General features: G+C 45.7%; 1 protein-coding gene across 2 annotated transcripts in view; it reads left to right on the top strand.

Annotated features, from left to right (window-relative positions):
* Nucleotides 1–16,038, top strand: part of LOC137535511 (zinc finger protein 585A-like) — a 49,997-nt gene that overhangs the window by 21,259 nt on the left and 12,700 nt on the right. Inside the window, exons 1-5 of one of the 2 annotated variants that reach the window (XM_068257352.1) lie at nucleotides 11,565–11,608; nucleotides 11,700–11,806; nucleotides 11,896–12,018; nucleotides 12,154–12,251; nucleotides 12,363–12,729. The exons of the other annotated variant lie outside the window; for it this stretch is intronic. Coding sequence (XP_068113453.1) covers nucleotides 11,934–12,018; nucleotides 12,154–12,251; nucleotides 12,363–12,729 — 550 coding nt within the window. The 5' untranslated portion in view covers nucleotides 11,565–11,608; nucleotides 11,700–11,806; nucleotides 11,896–11,933. Of the gene's footprint in view, nucleotides 1–11,564; nucleotides 11,609–11,699; nucleotides 11,807–11,895; nucleotides 12,019–12,153; nucleotides 12,252–12,362; nucleotides 12,730–16,038 lie in introns of those variants that run through there. 2 annotated transcript variants of the gene reach the window in all.

Below are 16,038 nucleotides of genomic sequence, written 5' to 3' on the forward strand. Positions count from 1 at the left end.
ATATATATATATATATATATATATATATATATATATATATATATATATATATATGTATATATATATATATAATAGTTACCTTAGGGCATGAACTCTTTAATATGTTTGGCAAGAGGGTATATTACTGTTACTGTATAAATTATGGGCTTGTAATTAGGGATGGACTCAAAAGTGAAAAAAATGCACCTTTATTTCCAAATAGAAGATTGGCGCCGTACATTGTACTGGGGAATTTTAAACATTGCAATAACTGGGACAAATAAAATGTGTGGGTTTTAATTACAGTAACATTATTTTTAAACTATAATGAATTTTTACCTTTTTTTTCCTAATTTTTCCTTTTAAAACACATTTAGAATAAAATAATTCTTAGCAAAAAGTACCCCCCAAAGAAAGCCTAATTGGTGGTAAAAAAAAAAAGATATAGATTGTTTAGTCGTGATAAGTAGTAATAATGTTATAGGCAAATTAATTAAAGGAGTGAAAATTACTCAATTTTTTTTAAGGACAACCGTAGTGAATGGTATATGGAAGCTGCCATATTTATTTCCTTTATTTCCTTTTAAACAATACCGGTTGCCTGGAAGCCCTGCTGATCTATTTGCCTGCAGCGGGGTCTGAATCACACCTGCAAAGCCCCTCTCATCATTCCAAGATGGGTACTTCAGGCCTCCAGACCCACTTGAGGAGCCACCATGTTAGGGAGTTTGAGAGGCTGAAGGGAGCTGCTGATGGTCAGAGCAGGAGAACCACTGCGCGTCCTTCAGCAGCATCCCGCCCTCCTGCTCATCCAGCAGCAGCACTCAATGCACTGCTCCCTACAGTGCGCCCTCCAGAGCTCCCCCCGAAATTGAGGCTGGTGAGGGCAGCCAGTCCTCAGTGGCCTCCTCTGCTCCCTCCTCAGCTTTCCGTGCAGGAAAGTGGCAGACTCTGCTCAGTGAGAGCTTTCTGGGTGTGACCAAGCCTCTACCTGCTGACCACAGACGCATTTAGATGCTGAACGGGTTGCTTGCCCGGGCCATGTGCTCCCAGCTCCTGCCATACTCCCTTGTGCAGGAGGGGAGTTAAATATGTGCGCTCCTGCAGTATGGGATCCCAGAGTGGCGTATCCACAGCCGCCACTACTTCTGCCGCACGGCACTAGTTTGTGGTGGCAAACGTGACCTGTGCACTTGATCATTAGGTGGGTGAGCAGGTCCATGTCACCATGGACTCTTGAAGCAGCCGGTTTGGGACAGACCACTACCTGTCCTTCACTGCGCACTGGTTCAGCTTGGTGGAAGGGGGTGAGGCCTCAGCAGCAGCATCAAATGGCACAACAGCAGCCCAGTTGGTGATGCCACCCTGCGGGTTCAAGGGAGATGCAGCAGGCTCCTCTGATCCCGTTCCCTCCACTGGCACACCCTGCAAGTGTGCCCGCCTCAGCAGCAGCGCAAAGCCACGCCACTGCCAAGCGCTGCTAGACATGGTCAGCATTGAGAAGCAGAAGCTGATGTCCATCAATGTTCTCTCCACCCTCTGGGAATGGGAGCAGAGGCGGCTGACCCCCTGAGGCCTCAGAGTCAGTGTGGTGGTGTCTGACAATGGTGCAAACCTGCTGACCACCCTCCACAGGGGAGAGTAGACCCACGTCCCCTGTTTGGCCCACATCCTGAACCTGGTGGTGCACCTACTCAGGGATGGAGGATCTTCTGTAAGTAGCATGGAAAACTGCCATTTCTGCTGCTCTGTCACTGCCTCGGTGATCCTGGCTGACCTGAAGCAGCGCGAGGCCACAGCTCCATCTTGTCATTGATGTGCCAACTCGCTGGAACTCCATGTTGGAGTGGCTGTCCCAGCACAGGAGGGCTGTCACCCACTACATCGTTTACAAGAACATCTCCGGCACCACAAACCTGCAGATCATTCCGTCTTCGGGTTGGGGGCAGATGAGGCAGGTGTGCCTGGTGTTGGCTCCCTTCCTCCAGGTAAGCCGGGAGCGAACATCCCTATGCGAGGGGGTGCCCATGGTTTGCCTGCTGGACAGGGCCCTGTTTGGTGTGCTGGAAGCAGCTGGATCAGCTGACAGCTGCACAGTCCACCTCTCAGGAGGAGGAGGAGGAGTACATGCAGGTGGTGGAGGAGGAGTTGGAGGTCCCTAACCTTGCTGCAGAGGGGGAACCGCAGAGTGCTGCTACAGTGATGGGCAGTTGGAGAAGGTCGGATGATACTCAGATTCAGCAGGCAGATGAGGACAGGTCTCAGGGTGGATGACAAAGATGTGGCTAACGTGGCGTACATCTTCCCCATAGCAGCGCACATGCTGCATTATCTGCACAGGCATGGTGATACAGACATCTGGATCACCATGATCCTCGACCCACAGCTGAAAGTGAAGCTGGGGAGTTCATGCAGCGATCATCAGACACTGAAAGTCGAACAAGGGAATTGCAGGAGGCCCTTGTTCAGAGACTAGAGGAAGCCATCCCCAACAATGTCCCTGTCCAGCCAACCCAGCAGCAGGTGATTGCCAGTCGCCCAGGAGATCTGCTGGGTTTCACCAGGCAACTCTACACGGTGGAGCTGCCCAGAGAGGAGTTGCCAGCAGCAGCATCCTCCTCTAGTCACCAATGGTGGTTGACTACATGGGGTCGATTAGTGGCTTGGACACTGTGAGCCCTGAGGACCCCATGGAGTACTTGGTCAAGAGGCTGGACATCTGGAGCGAGCATGCCCAGTACACCCTGGAAGTCCTGTGGTGCCCCCCCTACCTGCGTTCTGTCAGAGAGATGCCTCAATGCTGCCAGTGGCATGGTCACAGAGAAGCTCTCTCGTCTGTCCACCTAGTTGGTGAACAGACTGATGTTCATGAAAATGACAAAATGTCATCAATAACTGGTGCACTGGCCCTTTAAACAGCAAAAGATCACCTCAGGAAACCATTCCTGGGGGAAGGCTGGTTGAAAAACTTCAAATGTGCACACAGATTATGAACAACCCCACTCAACGATCTATTTGCAAAAATACTTTTTATTACTAGAAAAAAGACGTTACCCCCTATCCCACTATAGGACATGAACCCCCTAAAAACAAGATGTGGGCATATTACCTAGGAGTACTCCTGGAATCACGCATGCCAACATTCTCATCACATCCACACTCAGATTATGGTCGGCCGACCTATATACTGCTTGTGTGTGACAAACTGCTGTCAAAGCACCATTTTGCTAAAATCATTGTCACCTCAGGACTAACACAGTCTTAAGGTTTCCAATCGGATTGCAGTGACCAAAAAACAATAGTCCTTGTATTGCTGGTGCAATAAGCACTTTCTTGCGGTTTGTGGGTGGACAGCGTGATCTATATAATCATAGCATTCTGCAGCACAGATTCAACCAGTCTCTTATGCTTCTGCAAACTTTACTGCTCAAAATATCGATTTCCAAATCTTACCAGATGTTTGTATCATTCACCGCGGTGTCCCACGGGTTTAACAGGCTCACCGCCGCCCGGCTCACCACGTGAGTGTTAGCCATGCGTCATGTCTCTGCTCCAGGCCGTTCCTCCAGCTCATCATCTCCAAGCCCCACCCACATACGTTACGCCCACTGTCACGCGGGCTTCCTCAGTGCGATGGTGGCTTGCTGGGATGGGTCTCCCTCCCTTTCAATCTCAGAACCAAGCCTCGTTCTGGGTTCTTTCCACCTTGCTGTGTTTCAGCCTTCTTTGTTTTAGCTCTATCAGAGCCGCGCTGCATATACTTTGTATTTGGGCTTCATTATCTCAAGTTGCTTGCATCTATATCAGTCTTTGTTCCTATTTGTTCCCTCATTCTTTTCAATTTATGTTATTTGACTAAATTCTTAATCTCAACATATATATAAGAGCAGTCCACAGTTTCCAAATGCTTTTCACAGGGGAAGTGTACAGGGAAATCCATTTATTCCAAATAATGATTTTAATTAATTTTGCCCGTTATTTCTTCCACGGTATAAGCTCATAGTAGTCAGGTTTTACTGTAACTTTGCCTCAATTTTGCACTCAATACATTTCAATCTCATGCACCACCATACACACAAGGCCCCATTCACACTAGAGCGTTTTGCCGGCGATTTCAGCAAAACGCGCAAGCGCTAGCACTTTTCAAAGCACTAGTGCTATAATACACTATGCGCCCTTTCTTACTTAGGCAATGTGAGAAAACGCGGAAAAGCCGCCACGTGTGCTGAAAGCAAGGCGGCTGATTCCGCGTGTAACGCGGCGGTTTGCACGCGTAGGCACGCGTCTGGTAGTGTGGCAGAACGCGGAAAAGCCGCCGCATGTTCTAACTGCAGAGCGGCTGTTCCCGCGTCTAAAGTGGCTGGGTCTGTTAGTCTTCATAGATGGATGGAGAGCTACGCGCGCGGGCCAGGAGTCAGAACCTTTATACCAGCAGGGGAAGTGTCAGCTGATCAGGACGATCAGCTGATTCCTGCTGGACACATGATTGGCTGAGTGGCTCGGGCGGGGCAGCTGAGTCCTGCAACTATATATTCTGCTTGCTTGTCAGTTGCTGGTTGTCTGCCATTGCAAACACTTACGTGGAAGCATACAGACCTTAGTCAGATCCTACAGTGTGTTTGAACCAGGAGGACCTGGGAATTCACACTGAGCCAGATTACTTTTGTTTATCACTGTGTTATTCTCTAGCATAGTTCCAGGGTGTTGAGATCACGGCCTCACACCCCAGACTAGGAATACTGTATATCATCTGTGTTATTCTCTAGCATAGTTCCAGGGTGTTGAGATCACGGCCCTCACACCCCAGACTAGGAATACTGTATATCATCTGTGTTATTCTCTAGCATAGTTCCAGGGTGTTGAGATCACGGCCCTCACACCCCAGACTAGGGAACTGTATTATCATTTGTGTTATATTCCAGACTAGTTCCAGGGTGCTGAGAACTCGGACCTTGCACCCAAGACTAGGGAACTGTATTATCATTTGTGTTATATTCCAGACTAGTTCCAGGGTGCTGAGAACACGGACCTCACACCCAAGATTAGGGAACTGTGTTATCATTTGTGTTATACTCCAGACCTGCTTGTGACGCCCATCTTCCAGGGGTCACTATCTACCAGGTCTTCTTGCTATCCAGCTTGGGACTCCGCCCCTTGGACGTCTCAGGCTGCCGCAAGATCTCTGCACTTCCCAAAGGAGGTATTTCTCATACTGCCAAGGACCTCCTGCTCCTCGGGTGGTCCTCTCTCAAAGTATTACTGTTACACCAAACACTCACATATTCAAAGGTGTCCAGAGGTTAGCAATATATCTGATTCTTGGTGATACTGCAGATCACCAATAATCAGATTCTCTCTGCGTGCTGACACCAATCGTTACAGGCAATTTGCGTTATTCACCGGCGATTAACGCAAATCACCAAACGCCTAGCCTGCACCATTTTCAGGCGGTTTCTCGGTGATCGCGTTTCAGTGCTATAGAAGCGCTAAACGCAATCGCGGAAAAATTGCTGTGGTGTCCAGTGATTTTTCCGCCTATAATCGCTTTTAAGTGTGAATGGGCCCTAATGCCCAGATCTTTATTATCCACTATAAAAGCATAAGATATGTGTGTGTGTGTGTGTGTGTGTGTACAGTGTGTGTGTACAGTGTGTGTGTGTGTGTGTGTGTGTGTACAGTGTGTGTACAGTGTGTGTACAGTGTGTGTGTGTGTGTGTACAGTGTGTGTGTGTGTGTGTATGTGTGTGTGTGTACAGTGTGTGTACAGTGTGTGTGTGTGTGTGTGTGTACAGTGTGTGTACAGTGTGTGTGTGTGTGTGTACAGTGTGTGTACAGTGTGTGTGTGTGTGTGTGTGTACAGTGTGTGTACAGTGTGTGTGTGTGTGTGTGTACAGTGTGTGTGTGTGTACTGTGTGTGTGTGTGTGTGTGTATAGTGTGTGTGTACAGTGTGTGTGTACAGTGTGTGTACAGTGTGTGTGTGTGTACAGTGTGTGTGTGTGTGTGTATGTGTGTGTGTGTGTACAGTGTGTGTACAGTGTGTGTGTGTGTGTGTACAGTGTGTGTGTGTGTGTGTGTGTGTGTGTGTACAGTGTGTGTGTGTGTGTGTACAGTGTGTGTGTGTGTGTGTGTGTGTACAGTGTGTGTATAACTAACTTCCACCAGTGAAAAATAACATTGGTGGCCTAGCTATAAACAGACCAGGATCATTCACAATTCCCCTCGGACACCATATGCTTTCTCCAACCATTAATGGTCTTTCAAAAAATGAATCAAATTCAACTCAGTATTTAAACCATTCGGCTTTGGTGTCCCCAAATTATAAATCCATCTATTCTCAATTTGATGCAGGAGTTTTTCGTGATCACCCCCCTTGTTACTTTTTTAGGGCCTAATGATCCCCTTAAAGGGGAACTGAAGTAAGAGGTATACGGAGGCTGCCATATTGATTTCCTTTTAATCAATACCAGTTGCCTGGCAGCCCTGCTGGTCTATTTCTCTGCAGTAGTATCTGAATAACACCAGAAACAAGCATGCAGCTAGTCTTGTCAGATCTGACTTTAAAGTCAGAAACACCTGATCTGCTGCATGCTTGTTCAGGGGCTATGGCTAATAGTATTAGAGGCAGAGGATCAGCAGGGCTGCCAGGCAACTGGTATTGCTTAAAAGGAAATAAACATGACAGCCTCCATATAACTCTCTCTTCAGTTGTCCTTTAAATCTTAAACACTCTGGGTCACTATTGTGAAAAAGGACAAAGTGTGTTCCAACTTCCCAGTGGGCTTTTTTCGTTTAAAGGGTATTTATTGAAGTAAACGAATATACAGCATATAAAATAATCATAAAGAGGCCCCACGCAGGGGGATGCTTCTGAAAACTCAAACAAATATTCAAGAAAAATATAGAAATGTTGTTTCCATATAAAATGCCAGGTAGTTAGAGTAAATATATATCACCACATTTTAGTTTTTATGTATAGGGTCTAGAAAGGAAATAGAAATAGAAAAAAGAAGAGGAGATAGTGGGAAGATATAGGGAGAAAGAGGAAGCTGTAATACAAGGAAGGACCATGGGTGGGAGCACCACTTCCTGCCAATGAAACCTACCAGGGGAGAGAAATAGAGGGGGAAAGAATAAGAGAGGAGAAATTAGGGGGGAAAGGGATGACAAGACAGTCAGCAGTTTGAATTACCAGATTACACTCGTCCAGAACATTGTGGCCCCATCAAGAAAGCATTAGGTTACAGCCCATAATACTTAAACCATGCCAGTATTTTAGATAAATAGTGTGCATCAACGCCTAGAGGTAGTTAAAAGGTATAGAGTGTATATGACAGACCTTCGTGTTGTTGCCACTCTATCCAAGGTGACCAGGTATCATTGAAGGGCTCCAGCCTATCCATTATATGTTCATATAGCATGGTCTCATTCAGATTTTTGAACACCACCTCATGGGACAAAGTAGAGGATCTCCAGTTAGCTGCTAAATGTCTTCTAGCTAAAACCATTGTGTGTTGAATAAGGGTTTTTTTCATCTGCTGTGTTGATATTTGTTATGTGTTCTCCTATTCGTTCCTTTAGGACTCTTTTGGTTTTGCCTATGGATTTTAGACCAGAGTTCCCCAACCCTGTCCTCAAAGCCAACCCCCAACCCTGTCCAGAAAACCACAAACCTGCACAGGTAAGGTAATTAGTGTCTCAGCAGAGCTGAGTAACTACCTCTGTGGATTTCCACAAAACATGCACTGTTGGTTGGCCTTGAGGACAGGGTTGGGGAACACTGTATTAGACCACAGGGACAATTAATCATGTATATAATGCCCTCTGAATTGCAATTCACAAAACTTCTGATTTCAAATTGTCTCTTGCCCTTGGCATTTGCAAACTTCTTTGACTTCTCTACCCGTCTACAGTATCTGCATGACCCACATGGGTACATGCCTGTAGGGAAAGGGCCCAAGAAGCCCCTACCTGCATTTTTATCCTGTGTCTTTGAATACACTTCTGCTCTCACTAGTGAGTCTCTCAGATTCGGTGCTCTTCCTGGTGTCATTAATGGATATGGACCAACTATATCCAATAATTCTGGGTCCAATCTCAGAACATTCCAATGACGTTCAAGCACCTTCCTGAGTTGGGAACAGTGAGAAGCGTACGTCGTGATGAGTCTCACTTTTTCATGAACTTTTTTCTTTTTGACTTGCAAACACGTTTCACGTTCTAAACCCGATACTCGCTCCATCGCCTCTAGCGATGTGTGGCTAGGTCTACACTGGTCCGTTGCAGATCGGATCCGTTTTATACGGATCTGTTTTTCTAAACTTCCCCTTTTTTCCTAAAAATGATATGTTTGCAGCACACGTTTCCATTCTGTAGAAGCATATGCCCAGCCATGGAGGAGAGGCAGCCGCCATGCTGGAGGGGTATAGCCGGCAGGACGGGGGTGGCAGCGGGGGGGGGGGGGGAGGACATCCCCCATCCCACTACCCTTCCAGCTAGTTTTGGAAAACTTGTTACAATGTATAGCAGGGAGCCAGGAGCTTACCTACTTACCTACTCCATCGGTTCACGGTCCGGTTCTTTTTAATGAATCTATTCATTGAAAAGAGCCAAACTTTACATCACTATGTGTCACTGCCTGCAATGCCACCCTCTATACTTCATTGCAGGCAGCGGCTCCTAGTGATGGGAAGATTGTCTCTTTTCAATGAATCAATTCATTCGAATCGATTCATTAAAAAGAACCGGATCGTGAACCGAAGGCGTAGTTAAGTAGGTAAGCTTCCGGCTCCCTGCTATAAGGGGGATGTCCCTGCTCCCCGCTGACTGCTGCCATCCCCGTCCTGCCTGCTATCACCCTCCAGCATGGCGGCCTCCTCTCCCACCCCCTAGGCTGTGACACAGATTTTCCTGTGTATAGGGAAATCCGTTTTCCTAATGCCTGCCATTACCTCTCCGTGTATCCGGGTCCAGTTCCGTTGAGTCAGGAATACTTGATAGGAGGGAGTTGGGGGCTGAGAAGTACACTTGTGTGTCATTGGCAGATGAGTGGTATTGAGAACCAAAATAATTTGTTAGGTTGTTGAGACTGTGGATGCAAAAGAGGAGGGGCCCAAGGACAGAGCCTGGGGTACACCCACAGACAGCAGGTGTACAGAGGAGATAAGGGTCTGAATGAAGGGGGCCATACACTAGCCAACCAACCAACCAATCCACCATCCAATTCAATCATTATAATAGAATTAGATGAAAATTGGTGCTGCCAAGTGCATGTCCGACCGACAAAGCCACCAAGTTCAGGACAGAAATTGGCCGCACAGTCGATCGCGCATGTTGGAAAATGTCAGGCCGAAGTTGGTTGGTCAGGTGCGTGGCGGTACGGCGTCCGAATTACGAACGAGCGACGAGACGATGAAATCCCCGCTGCTGCCGCCGCAATGTATACATGTATGTACTGTGTGTATTTATACATTATCTCTCCGGTGTCAGCCTCCACGTGGTTTCCGTCCACCTCGCCAGGTTCCGCATACACGACGGCGGCACTCTATCTGACGTCAGACGCTATGTGCCCCCAGCGTATATACGGCTTACCCGGCGAGATGGACGGACACCGTGCGGAAGCTGCTACAGGACAGGTAATGTATAAATGCACACACTACATACATTTATAAATTACCTGTCTGGTGTCAGCCTCCACGTAGTTTCTGTCCACCTCGCCAGGTTCCGCATACACGATGGCGGCACTCTGTCTGAAGTCAGACGCTATGCGCCGCCGGCGTATATGCAGCTTACCCGGCGAGATGGACGGACACCGTGCGGAAGCTGCTACAGGACAGGTAATGTATAAATGCACACACTACATACATTTATACATTACCTGTCCGGTGTCAGCCTCCACGTGGTTTCCGTCCATCTCGCCAGGTTCCGCATACACGACGGCGGCACTCTGTCTGACGTCAGACGCTATGTGCCCCCAGCGTATATGCGGCTTACCCGGCGAGATGGACGGACACCGTGCGGAAGCTGCTACAGGACAGGTAATGTATAAATGCACACACTACATACATTTATACATTATCTGTCCGGTGTCAGCCTCCACGTGGTTTCCGTCCATTTCGCCAGGTTCCGCATACACGATGGCGGCACTCTGTCTGACGTCAGACGCTATGCACCCCCAGCGTATATACGGCTTACCCGGCGAGATGGACGGACACCGTGCGGAAGCTGCTACAGGACAGGTAATGTATAAATGCACACACTATATACATTTATACATTTTGGGGACAGCAGCGAGGGGGACGCGGCAGCTCAGCCGATTCCCTGATGATTTAATGCTGAAATCGGATGGGAATCGGCCTGTAGTGTATGGGCAGATTCGACTACACAAATTTATCTCTAATCAGATTCGATTAGAGATCAATTTGTCTCTTGGTCCAATCTGCCCATATTCGTTCTAATGTATGGCCACCTTAAGAGATAGTGAAAGACCTACCAGAGAGATAGGTAGATATCTGCAGTCACACATCTCAGTCTATCCCACTATGCTCTGATATGACTCAGAATTGTTATATTCAGCTTTTACGAGGAATTTGAATTGGCAATTGTTTAATGGACACAGACAATATGATACGAGGACAGACAGAATAGATACAGTAGAATCTCATTATGGTAAACCTCTGACTATAGTGATCTCTGTCCTCTGCTCTCAACCATGCAGCCGCACCAATATACAATGTATGACCTATTCTGATGTAGTAAACTACTTGGCCAGGTCCCTTGGAGGATGAGGGAATTTTACAGTATGTCCAATCATGGAGAGGATTAGTGATGTAATGAGGAAGCCATGAGACTGATCTACAGGTTCTATCTGGACAGGAATATAGGAGGACAGAGATGTAACTCTGCACAGGGATCATCAGATGTGTGAGATGATCAGCTATCCCCAGCTGACGGTTAATTGAAGGGCAGCTTCTGGTGATTTCCAGCTCTGGCCCCGCATATTCCAGGCCCTGTAGCAGCACCATTTCCTTATTATTAGTTCGGCATTGAAAAGACTGTGTACAGTTTTGCAGTATTATCAATTTAGCTGCAGTACCTATATCTGACCACAAGATGGCAGGCTCGCCTCTGCCGGAAACCATAGAGGAGCCGGGCGGAAGTCAGGAAGAGCCACAGGCCGGAAGTCGGGCTCCTTGCAGCACGGTAAGGGAGAGAGGAGGCTGGAGTGAGGGTGATGAGAGAGATGTACCTTTATCCCTCATCCATGTGATCAGTGTGAGCATGTAGCAGCCAGCAGAGACAGTACTGGGGGAGGAGGGGGGATGGGCATTCCTCCCAACTGTCATTATCTGCCTAGGTCTGTCCAGGTGATCCTACAGACCCCAGGAGCACATAGTGGAGGAGGGGAGGGCAGGCATTGGGGTGAGGCAGGAGCACATAGTGGGGGAGGGCAGACATTGGGGTGAGACAGGAGCACATAGTGCAGGAGGGGAGGATAGATATTGGGGAGAGTGAGGAGTCTTTTCACACTATGTGGATATATTATACCACTTTCTTCTATCATAGCGATTTAGGGCACAGACCTCACTGGAGAGGTGAGGATGATTCTGGGAGTGTCACATGACTGGAGAGGTGAGGAGGATTCTGGGAGTGTCACATGACTGGAGAGGTGAGGAGGATTCTGGGAGTGTCACATGACCTTACCTTCAGTCTCTCCATACAGAGTCTCCCTTCTGTGAAGTCTGGTGACCATCGCGGTGCCCCCACCTCACCCCCTGATATCTGAGAGACACGAGAAGCCCACAACATCCTCACTGATCTGCTGTCGGGGTGAGTTGAGCATTGCCAGGAATTATGGGACAGTATCCAGTGACAGCTAGTGATTTGTATGGTGGTGACTGTATCATTCTGTGTGTCAGGTTCCTATAAGGAGGCTCATTGTCTCATCTATTTCTCCATGGAGGAGGGGCAGTATATAGAAGGACAGCAGGACCTCTACAAGGACGCCATGATGGAGAGTCAGCCGCCCCTCACATCACCAGGTAAGAGGAGACTTTCATTACTCGTAAAGGAGTGAGCAGTACTTGGGGTACACCTAGATACAGCCCCCCCCCCCCCATATCATCTGATAAACACATAGAGACAATGTATTCAGTCAGTGTGTGTGTTTCCTACAGATGTATCCAGTAACAGAAACCCACCAGAGAGATGTACAGGTCCTCTTTATTCCTGGAATTGTCCACAGGGAAATGCTACCATCCCCCACCATTATCAGGTAGGTGGGACTGAGGGTCTCCAGAGACTCCAGACTGTGTGATTTTCCTCTGTAACTTTTAATTATTATTCCTTACTTTGAACATTATTTGCTGTCATTTTGCACATTTAGGGCGAAGATCTGACTGATGTAAAAGTTGAAATTAAAGAGGAAGAAGAAGAGACATATGTGAGGATTGATCAAAAGTCTATGGAGAAGGGTGACATGATGGGAACATATAAAGAGGAAGAAGAAGAGACGTATGTGAGGAGTGATCAGCAGTCAACGGAGGTGGGAGACATAATGAGGACAATTAAAGAGGAAGAAGAAGAGACATATGTGAGGAGTGATCAGCAGTCTATGGTGGAGGGTGACATGATGAGGACAATTAAAGAGGAAAAAGAGGAGACCTATGTGAGGAGTGATCAGCAGTCTATGGAGGAGGGTGACATGATGGGGACAATTAAAGAGGAGGACTATGTTACAGAGGGCAGAACAGGTGAGTAATCAGCAGTAATATAGAATAAATGTGTATGTATATTGCTGGTGTGGCTGGCACTCCCCACAAACTAGGTTGATTCAGGGTTGTGCGATGTACTCATTAGATCTTAAAGGGGAACTGAAGAGAGGGCTATATGGAGGCTGTCATGTTTATTTCCTTTTAATCAATACCAGTTGCCTGGCAGCCCTGCTGGTCTATTTCTCTGCAGTAGTATCAGAATAATACCAGAAACAAGCATGCAGCTAGTCTTGTCAGATCTGACTTTAAAGTCTGAACCACTGAAACACCTGATCTGCTGTATGCTTGTTCAGGGCTATGGTTAATAGTATTAGAGGCAGAGGATCAGCAGGGCTGCCAGGCAACTGGTATTGCTTAAAAGGAAATAAACATGACTACCTCTCTCTTCAGTTCCCCTTTAACCACTTTACCACCAGCTGTGTGGATATCTCTGTCCCTTTTTCCACCCTGTCAACACCAGGGACAGAGATATCCGCACCTCCTGCCGCTGTCCACGCTCGTGCACGCCGCCGCCCGCTCGCCCTGAGATCAATAAACGGGAAAAACCGTTTCCGTTCGTTGATCTAAGCCCCCGCAATGATCGGCTGCTACTATGAGAAGCAGCGCGGTCATTGTAAAAAAAAAAAAGTTTCCCAGCCTCATAACACTTCCTGCAAGCGTACTTCCTACGCTTGCAGGTCGCATAAACGAGTTACTGTGGCCAAATAGTAAAACTACACCCTAAAGCATTTTTCATATAAAAATACATTAGTTTTACACTAAAAATTAACTCATTACCTCCCACACTCCCCCAGTGGGGGAAAAAAAAATACATTGAAAAAAAAAAAATTAGTTACCTTAGGGACTGAACTTTTTAAATATTTATCTCAAGAGGGTATAACACGGTTACTTTATAAACTGCGGGCTTGTAATTAGGGATGGACGCAAAACTGAAAAAAATGCATCTTTATTTCCAAATAAAATATTGGCGCCAAACATTGTGATCGGGACATAATTTAAACGGTTTTCTAACCGGGACAAATGGGCAAATACATTTCATGGGTTTTAATAACAGTAGCATGCATTATTTAAAGACTATAATGGCCGAAAACTGAAAAATAATGAATTTTTCCCACATTTTTTCCTATTTTCCCATTAAAACACATTTAGAATAAAATAATTCTTGGCATAATGTCCCACCTAAAGAAAGCCTAATTGGCGGCAAAAAAAACAAGATATAGTTCATTTCATTGTGATAAGTAATGATAACGTTATAGACGAATGAATGAAAGGAGCGCTGAAAGGTGAAAATTGCTCTGGTGCTCAAGGGGTAAAACCCTTCAGTGGTGAAGTGGTTAAACTATCATTCTTGGTTGTGAAACAAGGGAGATCTGCACTGATACCCATGCATTGTGCAATGGACTGACATTTATACAACTGTGATTTTTCCCAAAAGAAAAAGGTCAGAAAGAGCAACTCTGAACATTATTGCAAACGTTATTATGTACACATTGTAAGAACTATATAATACTAGCTGATGGCCCGGCGTTGCCCAGGTATGTATTTGGCTGGTGTTGGCTCCGTCCACGTTTTCTAACCCTAACACACAGTTATTCAACTACTCAATGACCTAGTACCAGATTTGAGGCTTGTGCCATTAACAGTGCAAGAATGGCAGCAATGAAATATTCCCCTTTGAAAATCAACAGGTGAATTTGGATTGGCTTTTGTAGGCTTCACCCACTTTTCTGAATATTAACGTGTTTTGGTTTCTGGACGTAGAAACTACGTCCAGAAACCATGTGCGCTACCGCGCGCCCCCGCGGCCGATCGCGCGCGTGCACGCGCACTCCCGGCCGCGGATTCGGTAGTCACGGAATCAATGTATCGGACTATGAAGTCCGATCACTGATTCCTCTCCCCCGCTGAAAAAGCGACAGCTTCTCTCGGAAGCTGCGCCTTTTCTGGCCATTCACTTCCTGATGCGCCACTCTAAGCGTGTGTTACGCTTAGAGTGACGTCATGTAAACAAACTCATGGCCGCCATCTTGTGGCCAAAAAGTAATACTACACCTGAAAATAAAAATGAATTAAAATCAACACACATTTACATTATAAATCTATTGTTTACCCCCCACCCTCCCAAAACTACCCAAATAAAATGTTTACTATAAATAAAAAAAACCATTACAATTAAAAAAAAAAACAACATGTAAATATTTACCTAAGGGTCTAAACTTTTTAAATATCAATGTAAAGATGAAATATTTCTATATTTTTTTTATTTTAAACTTGTTAATAGTGATGGATGCAAAATGGAAAAAATGCACCTTTATTTCCAAATAAAATATTGTCGCCATACATTGTGATAGGGACATAATTTTAATGGTGTAATAACCGGGACATATGGGCATATACAATACGTGAGTTTTAATTATGGAGGCATGTATTATTTTAAAACTATAATGGCTGAAAACTGAGAAATAATGAATTTTTCCATTTTTTTCTTATTCTTCCTGTTAAAATGCGTTTACAGTAAAGTGGCTCTTAGCAAAATGTACCCCCCAAAGAAAGCCTAATTGGTGGCGGAAAAAACAAGATATAGATCAGTTCATTGTGATAAGTAGTGATAAAGTTATAGGCTAATGAATGGGAGGTGAACATTTCTCTCGTGAAAACCACGGAACCTGAATGGGTTAATCTCAGTCACCCAGTGACCAACTGTGCAAAGTTTGAGAACTCTGCCATTAACAGTGTAAGAATGTCTGCAGTTTATATTTTCCCAGTGAAATTTGTATTTGTCTCCGCCCACTTTTTGGTTATGAGGATAAAAAGTATCCTATATGTTATTCCAGGTAATGTTTTATGTGTGTGCCAAATTTCATTCAAATGCATTCAGCCATTGTTGCGTGATAACAAACATACACACTTTTGCACTTATAATATTAGTGAGATAATGTATGACTATAATAAGAGCACCTAAAAATGCAGTCATTTTATTTAAGATGATGACTATTAGTGTCTGAAGTGTCAGAAAAGTGTTTACATTCCTCACTTGATACAATTAAGTAAACACAAGATAACATTATCTTCAGTTCAGATGCGTCCAGCTTTCCCTGCAGGAAGATAGTATGTCCTGTGTTTAACCCTTTGAATGCTGTTCTAGTAAAACAGTAAATACCACCAACATTCATATGCAGTGTGACAAACAAACATTCCTATATGGAGCAGCTGCTGGAGAAGGTGCAGATGTGGCGGCATACAGGGAAACAACAATACTAAACATTACACTGTGCTTAGGAATATTAA

Source organism: Hyperolius riggenbachi, chromosome 10 (genome assembly GCF_040937935.1).
Source record: "Hyperolius riggenbachi isolate aHypRig1 chromosome 10, aHypRig1.pri, whole genome shotgun sequence".
In the NCBI taxonomy this organism is placed as follows: domain Eukaryota; kingdom Metazoa; phylum Chordata; class Amphibia; order Anura; family Hyperoliidae; genus Hyperolius; species Hyperolius riggenbachi.